General features: G+C 39.6%; 1 protein-coding gene across 1 annotated transcript; it reads left to right on the top strand.

The window, feature by feature from the left end:
* The first annotated feature begins 4,201 nt into the window (after window positions 1–4,201).
* On the top strand, window positions 4,202–11,461 carry meiob (meiosis specific with OB-fold). The gene is made up of 13 exons (XM_063892544.1): window positions 4,202–6,141; window positions 6,337–6,394; window positions 6,574–6,705; window positions 7,002–7,074; window positions 7,259–7,442; window positions 8,205–8,305; window positions 8,512–8,564; window positions 8,750–8,845; window positions 8,981–9,073; window positions 9,480–9,624; window positions 9,719–9,905; window positions 10,262–10,348; window positions 10,431–11,461. The coding sequence occupies exons 1-13, from the start codon at window positions 6,085–6,087 to the stop codon at window positions 10,542–10,544; spliced, it is 1,380 nt and encodes a 459-aa protein (XP_063748614.1). The 5' UTR covers window positions 4,202–6,084; the 3' UTR covers window positions 10,545–11,461.
* Window positions 11,462–12,248: the final 787 nt, after the last annotated feature.

Below are 12,248 nucleotides of genomic sequence, written 5' to 3'. Positions count from 1 at the left end.
GGAGAAGTTGGTTTAACTTAGTTTGAAGAAAAAATGAAATACAAATACCACATGTTTCTGTTTCCCTTTTGCAGGAAGACTGCAATACTTTGAATAGGTGCTAAATGCTAACTGGTTGCTAGCTCTATGAGAGACAACAAAGCCACAGCCAGGACATGGTTAGCCTAGCTTAGCGCAAAGACTAAAAACAGGGAGAAACAGCTATCCTTGCTTTGCTAGAAGCTAACACAAATCTTCCTTAAAGCACCTGTAGAGGTCAAATGTTAAAACCAAAGACTGTATGTCAAGCTGCAGTTGTACGAGGAGTTTGGTGCTAGCTGTTAGCTAACTGGCTTACAGTAAGCTGTTAGCAGTTTGGCTACTGGATGTAGCTTCATATCTAATGAACAGACGGGTCTTGATAGCAGATCTCTTGTTAATGTTTATTATAAATGTAATATCTTAAGAAGTCTTACCATCCAAAGATCCGGATGTCTTTGTTATTCTGCATATATTAAAACCCTATGAAACCAATCATGATGAGAATAAATACAAAGGAAAGATGGAAGAGGAGGACAGTAAAACGGAGAACCACATCATGATCTTAAACTATGTATAATGCATAAAAATACCAATAAATCATAATCTGTTTTATATTATAAGATCCTTGAACTTCTCACGAAGGAAATAGCTTAGAAGAGGAAATAAATCCAGGGTTTTATCCACTTTTGGAAAGAAATGTGCCTATGATTCAAATAAAAGTCTTACATAATACACTATAATGTTGTATATGCCAAACAGTAAGCACTCGACTACTTGATGTCACTGTTATTCAAACATTGCATATTTCACTCAGTACTGAAACTCTCCCGTGACAATTAATGCCACAGTATAAATAATAGAAAAGCTGTTCATCTGCATATGTGGAGGCCATACAGATGATGCAGAACATCAGCACCACATACCGTAAAATCAGAACGTAAACAAAGCAACGCTGAAGTGATTTAACAATTAACTGATAAACACCATTATAGCTTGGAACTGTGTCCTGCTTTGTAGCACATTGAGGGTGATGCTCCAGAGTATAATCACTTCATTGTTCAGTGCAACACATGCGGCAAAGAAATGAACGCTTCTGTTTAGTATATCACTCGGTAATAATTGAAGAAATGTGTTTCTCGCCTCAATTTGTGGTAAAAAAAAAAAAACACTTCAAATATTTATTTATTTTCATTTGGAAGAAAAAGAGAGTTTTCTGTCTGGGCTTTTCAGGGGGACAACCTAAACAGTGGACGTGTGAAGACGTCTGTGAGGCTTTGATGTAGGTGAAATGATGAATGGTTGATAACAGACGACTCTGGGTAACTTCACATTGACAGCTGCTGTTTATCAGGCAGGATTTTCCCTCAGAGTGGATAAAACGTTTCAATTGTGTGGTTTTCTGCGACTAAATACTGGAAAATATACATATGCACAAAACGTGGACCAGAAAATGCATCGCACGCTCACTTACACTGTAAAATCGTATATGCTGTTGTCAAAAAACATTGACCATATTCAAAATTCAAAACAGAAAGTAATAATATTGGAAGCTGCAGTAAAACATGTCTAAAAAAAGATCCACAGTCATCCAATTTGATCTGGACTAAAACATTTGAACATATATTACATCATTAGCAATCATTTGCCCATCACACTTCACAATTAAATACCAAAATGTCTTAAAATAAAACTGTCTTTCCGGAGCTTTTACAATTGTTTGGTTAGATAGATAGATAGAAATATAGAATCGGAGGATGAAACCCTCTTTATTAGTCAAATGCATGCACACAGCAGAGCACACACAGTGAAATTAGTCCTCTGCATTTAACCCATCCTAGTACTAGGAGCAGTGGGCAGCTATCGTGCAGCTCCTCCATCTCCTTTGTTGGTTTTGAGAAGCAGTGCCACATACTGAATTTACCCGCCCTTCCCCCTTTCATTCTAACCTATACGACGACACCGCACATTTGGATCAAGTCCAAAACTGTGCAAGCCAGACAACAAGAAGATACAAATCATGCCTCAGTTGGGCGTGTAAGTGGTGGTACCTGTTTTGTGTAGACAATGAAATAAAAGCACTTAAAGCACAAGCTGCATTAAAACATGATTCCTTTTTCCGTTCAGTAACAGCGTGGGAATGTTCACTGTAGAGCAAACTACAGCTGAAAAGTTGTTTCATTTTAGTCATGTTTTGCGACAGAAACGTCACTTTCCCCTCATTTAGTTTTATGTCATGTAATGTAATGTTTCCTGCCTCGCTTACTGAGACTCATAGCAACAACTTGGCCTCGGTATTCCTCCCATTACCTCAATATGGTGGCATACAGTAATAATGGGAGCTGACATCATGCATGCCACTGATTTCTGTCCTGGTGCAGCTTTTCAACAGCACGTTATTAACATCATTTAAGGTTTCCCTCCACATTCGTGCACCCCCCTCTCCTCTTTCTGGACACGGGGATGAGAAAACAGACGGCATTGTTCGACCGGAGCCGAGCTGGATTCAATGGCTGTGTGCAGACTCCACGGTGCGACAGCTTTACAGTGCAGTGAGTCACACAGGTGGCAGGGAAATTACAGTGTACACACATACTTGGACGTCTTCCACTTCTGGAAGCCAATAAAGACTGCCAAAGTGCTGCCAACCACTGTTAAAGCTATACTTGGATGTAGACTGTGCCAAGATATTGCTCACCGTTCAGAATGACATGTTTTAATGGTTGGGATTCAATCAAATATTGATGATTGGTACCATTTAAAAATAACGTGTTTCATTATCAACAATAGCTCTTTTGTCTATGTGTGTGTGTGGAGACTCAAACCCTTTGGTTCACCAAGCTAAATACTACGACTAAATACCCACTTCCTGTTTGGGACATCACATGTGGATATTGTAAACACCAGTTCCGGATCAGAAATGGTCATTTAGATCAGAACATGAGTCTGGGGCGCTCTGTTTTTAGACAAAGAGGCAACACACAGGCTTTAAAATGGTAGAAGTATGGGGCTGTCACTTCCTTCAGATGTCATTGCTGCAGATGTAAAAAGACTTGACTTTTTGTTGCATCTGAGCAGTCGCCAATGCCTCTGCTTCCTCCTCTCCTCTCTTGTTTAACACAGGGAAGTGCAGCCGAACCACAGATATCCTGTCTGGTGCCATCATGGAGGTCCGGTGGACAGTTGCTAAATATGAACAGCAGTGGGGGAAGTATTCATCTTTTTTACTGGCAATACCACAATGTAAAAATACCCTTTTATGAGTACAGTTGATGCATTAAAAGTAAAAGAATATAGGTACCATGAGCATAATACTCTTAAAGTCTTAAAAGGATGATACAGGATGGCTTTGGTCAGTATTTTATGATCGATTTTATATGAATGGATTATAGGGTTGTGGTTTAGGGTAGGAACTTTGGGATGTTAGCCTTTGCAGACCATTTACATGCACATAAATCTATATAACACACTACAGGAAAGGAAAAACCCCACAGAGCATAATAGGGCCTAGTTAAACATAACAGACATTTAAAATTCTTAATGAAACATGTTTTGAATGCTGCGTTTCAATGTCTGGTATGAAACCTGTGTTCCAGATCAAGTTGTGTATTGAAGTGCAGTGTTCTTAAGAAGGAGGAAAGGTGGCACAAGACATTGATCGATGTATCATTGGCAAAATAATGTATTCCCACAGAAAAACAAATCAAAGAAATCTGCTTAGTTTAGTCAAGATGGAGAGGTTTCATATTACTTTAAACAATCAGCTTAACAAGGTGTGTTATTGTACATTTTAATTCCCCTGTATTTTACTGTTACACCTGCAAAAAGTCAGGTTCTGATTGCAGTCATTATACTGGCCTCATTTACTGTGGGGACTGAAAAAACAGCACTGTGATTGTAATGCATGTGACAATGAACATGGTAGATCTACAAACTGTATGCACTGCTATGCATAAGGACAGGACACACACACACACACACACACACACACACACACACACACACACACACACACACACACACACACACACACACACACACACACACACACACACACACACACACCGTGAGATGATGGATTAATAGCCGAGCAATGGTCAGACGGCTGCAGGCCCTCCAGGGAACCGACCTGCTGCGAGGAGAGGCCATCCAATCACAACACATTCCTGCAGTGCCCGTGTTTGCAGCCCTGCAGGTACTTCCTGTATCAGCTCACACCATTAAAGCGACAAGCACCTTATGTGGCTGCTTATCATAAAGAAATTCAAACGGTTTATTCAAATCACTTGGAAAAACCGAACCAAATATCGGAAGCAAAGGCATGATTGATGACAGATAAACTGAGGCCATGAAGTCATTATGGATGAATCACTGAAGCAAAAGTAACATGATTTATCTGATGACGCTTTACACTGCTGCTGTGATTAATGGACTCACAAACTGTAGTGAGAAAAACCTAATGAAATTAGAATTTGAAATTTGGTTTCATTTGAATAGCCAGACACCCGTGCAAATAGCAAATCGATGCCTCTGCCTAGCTACGATGTACTTAATCAGTTCACATTATTCAAAGTCTGCCAATACACTGATGAATATAACACACCAGACTGTCTGCTGGGGAATAATCTGTTCTGCTATTGTGCTGAAAAAACCTTTATAGCTGCTACTGCACTTTTTCCTCTCGGCGATTAAAAACACATTGACCGTAGAATTATATCAACAGACATATTACTGCCTGAAAATCAACATTAGTCACAGGGATGAGATATCCGATCCAAACCACAGGGATTAGTCACGAGGGAAGAGGGACAAGGCTAAGCAAAGCTAAATAAGGGTTTACTGTTACACCTTTTGATTCCTGCTTAGGTGTGTGAGACAGTATCACATGTCAAATACAGCTTTGTGTCATCAAAACAAACCAGGAAACTGTCAAATTCAGCTCAGCAAATCCGTCTGAGAACAAATCCCCTGCTGTGGAGGGTGACAGGGGTGGATTATAAAGGTGATATCAAAGCCTGAGGTGCAGGGAAACCTATCAAAGTAGAGACTTTTAAAGAGATGACTCACATATATAATGTGTGCCTATGTGAGGTGAATGGGTATAACTGACAGCTTCCAGTTAAATGGTCTATCAGTGATGGCAGTTGTATTGTTCAGTCTCATTTCCTGCATGTTTGTGCAGCTGTACATCATGTTTACTGTACTGAATGTGTGTTGAAATTGCGGATTTGATCCTGGTCACATCAAGTCTACCAACACATTGGGTGGATGCAGGTCTCTTTTCATCACAAAAGAGGATTCATAGACTTCATAGTTATAGGTAAATAATCATAGATAATGGTAATAAAGTGGAGATGGAAATGACTTGGAAAGCAACATTTACTAGGTCCTAATAAATGACAAAAAAAGGACCAAAGCTATCTGTATGCCATAGGCTGTGTTGTTTTTCGGTTAAGAGGAGATAAGATATACTTCTATTGGTCCCAGTTTGGGAAATTATCTTTGAACTGCAGCACATACACAATTGCAGATTAATTGAAAATTAAATAAAATACAAAATAAACATCAACTGCACAAATATATATGTATACACAGACAAAAAAAAATCACAACGAGAAATTACGATTTTCTTCCGGCTACATTTGAACGCAGCATCTGCAAATTCTGTCGCGTGCAACAGTTTTGCCGCGGTACACAAATTACAGTTTGGGGAAACAGAGCAGGTAAAGAAAAACACAGATTAAAAAAGAAAAAACGTATCAGGTATAACCGAAACAACGCAAAAATATTACAAATATTATATCAAGACATAGTTTAAACCTTCAGGTAATTTAGAGGTTTCGTAAGAGTCAATAAGTCACTGCTAACGCTTTCTTTAGTCTTGTTAAGCTAGCTCACCACTTAACAAAACCTGACAAGTAACTGCTGTTTATTTGTTTTAAGCAGAGGTTTTGAAAATAAGGCCACCACAACTTTAACTCATTGTTTATTTGTTTGTCTCATTACAGTGACTGTAAATGTATTAAAAACTGGACTCTGAAGTGGTTTAAGTGATGATTTGATGACATGGCTGCCCAGACGTTCATTGCCATCTCTGAGCTGCACCCCAACCTCTCTCATCCGGTGAGTTTACATGAGCAGCTATTTAATATCTATGTGTTTCTACAACCACCATTTAAACAAAACCAGTGTGTAAAAGCTATGAAAAATTGTTTTGAAATTATGGATATTTGAGGCCTTTTTTTCTGAGTTTGATTTGTTAAGTGACTACTGATTATAATTTCTCAAAAATGTCATCGTCTTTTTAATATTTTTCAGAAACTGACAGGCATCGTCATTGGGAAATCTGATGTCAAAAGCTTTCCTGACAGAAAAAGTGAGTATTTTTTCACAATAGTTCACTTTAAAGATGTTAATTATAATGTCACACTCTTCTAACATCACTGCACCTCGGTGTGTTGTACACCAGCCCCCTCTCCTGGAGAAGATGGCTTTTTGCTTTCCCTTTCTTTCCCATTTACCTGGATTGAACTAATCTATGCATCTGAATTTCAGATATTGGTGTGGACAGATTCACGTTTGGATTCACTATCAAGGACTCGCCTGACTTCTTCATTAATGTCACAGCATGGGGGAACGATGTATACATCAATGGGCTCTCCAACAGCTTCAGCACCGGAGACTGTGGTGAGGAAGTCACTGTCAAAGACCCAGAAACAACAGAAGTCTTGAGAATTAGTGCTGATATTTTCTTTCTTTTTAAAAAATAAATACCTCATTATCAGTAGTACGAATGAAGCTTAGGTCAAGCCAGCTTTTGATATGTCTTTACTTGTAGAATGAAAATTAAGCTTTACAAAAAATCTTGATAGAAAAGAAAATGTAGTAAGAAGATACTTTCAAAAATGCTTAAAGACTTTAAATATAATACAAAAGATAAACCTAAAGAGTATGCACTTAAATGTTTCTACTTCTTTCTCCAGTCATCGTTGAAAATCCTTTAGTTTCCTGCAAAGACCCGGAGAAAGGGGACAAATTCTGTCCCACAACACCGAGGTAATTATCACTTTTTAATAAAGATATTCTGGAGGATTTCTTCATAGTCACTCTCTGGAGCTTTTAACAGCCAGAGGGTAGTGCTGTTAATACAACCCAGTGTAAAGCTGTGTAAAATATGATGTAACTGTGTGATGATGCTTAAAGGACTTGCTGGTTCAAAGGCCTGTGTCTGCTCTGTCAGCCTCTACAGGCTGATGGTGACGGAGGCTCATTCCCAGGTGTCTCTGTGTGTTGTCGACCGGCTGCTGCCTCTGATCCACCTGCCAGTGAAAGACTCTGGAGATTTCTACTCTCTGGGAGACATTGTGGCCAACGGGCAGAGGCTGGAGGGCATGTTGATAAATGTACTGGCTGCTGTGAAATCGGTAGGGCACCTTAACGTCACAGGTTTGGAGTATTGAATAGTGTTAAAGAAGAAATCCATTTTTTGATACATTCAGTTATTTGCTTTTTTAATGATCCCACATTTCTATCAAGCTGCTGCGTCTACTTGTACTTCTGTAAGTTTTTTCCCAGAAGGCTTTTCTCTCATAATTTGAAGGCAAATGAATGTTGCTTGCCAATAGATTATGGTTCATTTAGGGGAACATTTTTGAAACATCATTGATTTAGGAAAGGTGTTTTTTGTTTATGGAATGAGAGAAAAATTGAGAAACCAACAATTTATTTTCACACACTGATTGCATTAGATGGTGGTTTTTCTGTTGCTGTTTTCTCCACAAGTGCAGCTCGGGTGGAAAAGAAAATCTGTAAAAGTTTCCTGAGCTTAAACAGAACCATAATAAGGGTTTAAAAAAAAATCTAAAGTCAAAGATGGATCCTTGGATCGGGGAGTCCATGAACCCTTTTTTCCAATAAGCGTGAGCTCTGAGCAAATATATATATTTGGTTTTCTAATTTAACTAAATATACATCTGTTAACTTGCCTAATTCACTACATTGTGTCTGTTTTGTCTGTGTGGTTACTTGCTGGTACTCGCATTGATTGCATGAAAAAGAGACCAACTCACCATCATGGCTGAGAGTTCAGAGAGAGGCCAAACCCTTTGCTTGATGCTGATGCATTTTTTCAAAGGAAGGAAAGATACTGTGATATGAACTTCTGATGATCCTGTTTACATTTACAGATTGGAGAGCTGAAGCAGTTCATCACTTCAGACCAACGCAAAGGGCAGCGGCTGGAAGTGAAGCTCTTTGATGACTCCGTCTCCTCCTTCCCTCTCGTCTGGTGCGTCCTTTATCCGCTTGGAAAAATGAATATCTTGTGTTGAATATGTGCCATATTCCATCTCCTTGGCCCCTTGCATCACCGCTGTGTATCTTTAGGTTAACCGCACATTTGCTTTGGTGAGACACAGCTTTTGATTAACCTGCTGAACTCCATGTGCGTTTGATTTTCACCGAATGGCTCCCTGACCTCTGTTTAACCCACAGCTGGGACAGAGAAGCTATTCAGCTCGTGCAAACTTTGATACCCAAGGAGACGGGTAGGTTAGCAGCTGCTGCTCACTTGCGGCCACAAAATGAATCTGTATTTAACTGTTATTCCCGCCTGTCACGTCCCATTAGCATACTGTACTGGAGAGAAACGTTGAGGCGGATATCTGAGATGTAACTGTGTTTATGTTTAAAATAGCTTTCTGTTGTCTTAACCTTCATTCTTCATGCACAGTGCTCTTCATAGCGGACGCAAAGATTGGCTTTGACAGCTTTCGCAACGGCATGACAGCAACGATTAACGCAAAAACTATTATCACTGTCAACCCTGGTGAGGCTTTACAGCAACCATTCATAAAAACACAGCATCTGATACAACTTTTAAATGTGGAATTAATCAAAAATAAGCTTCTCAACCGTTTCCATTGTGTTCCTGCTGTGCAAGTCATTCATAATTTGCTCTCAGACACCAGAGAGGCCAGTCTGCTGTTCAGCTACGCCAAAGAAGTGGCAGAGTCTGGAGCTCTGGATCAGGACGAGAAACCAGAGGATGTGCCTGGTGGGTTACTGTGAAGAATTCCCCTCTGATACTGTTACTGTAGTATTAGAATGAGCAGAAGTCTGGCTGTATACTTATATATATTCTAGTGTTGCACAGTGCACCGGTACTAGAAAGGTATCGCGATACCCTGCCGTTAAAAAACGCAACGAGTACTTTAAGAATGACATTGTTTTAATAAGAGCCATATTTCCTGTGTGTGTTAAGCACTCTGCTTCCACTCCCTGCAGCCGTGCCTGTGCCTTCCCTCTCTCATGCACGCTCTAGCTGTCATATCATGTGACAAAATGAGAGCATGGCTGCAAGTGCGAGTGCTATTGCCGATGCGCCTCGGCTTGGTGACAAAAAAGACCCAAGAAAGAAAACAAAATTTGGAAATATTTTGGTTACATCTCTGTCTGTGCAGTGGAGTCCATCACGGACGTGTACACAGTGAGCCAGCTGAAGCAGAGGGCCCAAGAGACTTCTGAAATGTTCTTCGGGATAACATACAGCTTCATCTCCAAACTCGACCTGGACTCTTCTGTTTCCAAACTCATCAAGACTCGCTGGTAAAGTCCCACGGTGCATTAGTTAGTAAAACAGTGGTTGTGTCATTGTTTCACCCTCCATTCCTTCATCAGTCTGTTGTGTGTCCCGCCTCAGCTTCAGGTGTAAGTTCATGGTGATGCAGGATGAACTGAGCTGCACCAACCTGATGTGTCCGGGGAGGGATCAGGTCTTCTTCAGCACCACTGGCTTCGACCTGCTGGTGGACTTGACAGACCACACCGGCACCCTGCATGCCTGCGCCCTGAGGAGCCCGGTGGCAGAGAAGGCTCTCGGCTGCACGGTCAGTACCACATCCCTGAATTAGGATTAAATAGCCTCAATTCTATATGCGTTATCATCTGTGTGTAGCGGTTAAAGTACATGAGAGAAGTGGGATAAATACTGGTGCATGTCGAGTATAACACGGACAACTCTACCCTGATTATCTATAATTACCACATGCCAATAAAGCATTTGAATCCTGTGTTTGCATCAAAGCTTGATAGTAGAGTTTGCTGCTAGGTAAGTATAATAAATCCATGTCAGATGATATATTTTGCTCCTATGAACTGGTGCGATATTTCCATCACGTGTACGGGATCTTAAGCATCTATGCTTCAGGTGGGATAAACCACATTTTAATTCCTCCCATCGCAGACGGACGAGTTTACCAGTTTGACTGATGACGAGCGGACGGCAATGAAGTGGAAACTCCTTTTGGAGAGAAGCAAAATATATGTGAAGGTACAACAGCTTTTTGATTATTGACTGTGTGTTATCTTTAAAAAATAATCACAAGTTCAAATTATCTTTTGAAATGTTTTAGATCATCCCCTCGATTAAAATGAAGAGTGGGATGAGGGCGGTGGTTCTGGACTGTTCTGTGGCTGACCCAGGAGAGGTGAAGCAGCACATGTCCGCCCTGCTGCTGCAGCCCTGATCATAACACATGCTGCAGATACTTTACAGTTCTGATGGAGATTTTATAGAGGGCAATAGTCATTTTAACGTGTGTAATTTGGGTTTTTTGAATATTACATTCTTTGCACTATTTATTTATTTATTTAACTTATTTAAATTAAGAATATTCCGTTGGCTTGAGCGCTTAAAACTGTTGAATGAACTAACTTATATGTTGCACAATAAAATAAAGTTATGTGTAAACCAGCCGTTATTGTTCCACAACAGAATTAAATAACAGGACCATAATAAGTTTAATTACTGACTTGTGTACTGACCCATGCATGTTGACTAAGTAATACTTCAACCATCTTAATTGTTTAGAATTCCAAATAATATCCTGATTAGGATATTAAAGGACCCCCATCACCCCAGCAACAATCTGTTCTGTCTGCTGCCGTCTGGCAGACGGTACCGCAGCATCCGGACCAAGACCACCAGACTCAGAGACAGTTTTATACCACAGGCTATAAGACTACTGAACTCCTGAGCTGTGTGAATGTCTACTCACATCTGTTTATAGTACACACATACATATATATTATACACATCTGCCATACATATCTGTTTATAGTACACATATCTATATATTATACATATCTGCCATATACATCTGCTATACATAATATATGCATCTGTCCATACCTCCTCATTCAACAGTGTAAAGTATTTAAATACTTTCAATGTATTCCACATATGTATATATTTCACATCCTCAAATCTTTATTGTTAATATTGTAAATATTCTTCTCTCTTTTTGCACTACTTTATTTATCTTTTGCACCATGCATGTTGAGTTGTTGGAGGAGCACGCGACATAAGATTTTCATTGCCAACATATACGCTGTATCTGCTGTGCATATGACCAATAAAACCTTGAAACCTTGAAACCTTGAAACCTTGATTATAGTCCACACTTTGTACATGCTGTGGACATTTTAGTATTGATACTGGAATTGATTCCACCAAAAGGAACATCTTAATATGTAATTTACAATAGCTTAACAAAGTCCACACTATTCTAAGTAGTCGGATGAGTCTGTGTTAAATAATTGTTCATTTAAAAGCCACAGGTATTCATTACTCGACTGTGGTCCATTTATCCTGCTGCGATACAACACGTCACTAGATGGCGGCAAAGCGTCGGTTATGAAAGCGGAACGTTTGCAACATCGCTGCATGTTTCCTATGGGACACATTACGGGGACGCACTGATTTGTCGTAAACACCAACAGGAGCTGAAGGTAAAAGAAACTTGTCAAATTCAATCTGTTAGTTCGTTTAAATGTCATGAATAATATGAAGAAGTTACATATCCGTTAAGTCACAATATGTAAGCTGTAGAAATGTAGCTGTTAGCTTACTGTCGGAATTGCAGTGACCCTTAAAAACTAGCTATGCTAACGTTAGCATGCATGTTATAGTTATGTAGAATTCCCTCATTAAGTTTGACACTTAATAAACTACACTCCTGTTTGAAGTTGACATTAAACATAGATAAATCTGCAGCAGCTGACTGTCTTATATCCCCGTGCAGTGGTATCGACACATCTGTTTATGTTTGACGATAAACAGTATGTTATTCCTGTACAGCATTTGATATTACATTCTGTTTTTAGCTCATCTTATTCTATTTCAAATGTTTATAGTTTACGTCTCCTGCATTTTGCACATTGGTCACTTG

The sequence above is a fragment of the Eleginops maclovinus genome, chromosome 10 (assembly GCF_036324505.1).
Source record: "Eleginops maclovinus isolate JMC-PN-2008 ecotype Puerto Natales chromosome 10, JC_Emac_rtc_rv5, whole genome shotgun sequence".
Lineage (NCBI taxonomy): Eukaryota > Metazoa > Chordata > Actinopteri > Perciformes > Eleginopidae > Eleginops > Eleginops maclovinus.
This window is presented reverse-complemented; position numbering and strand designations above follow the sequence as displayed.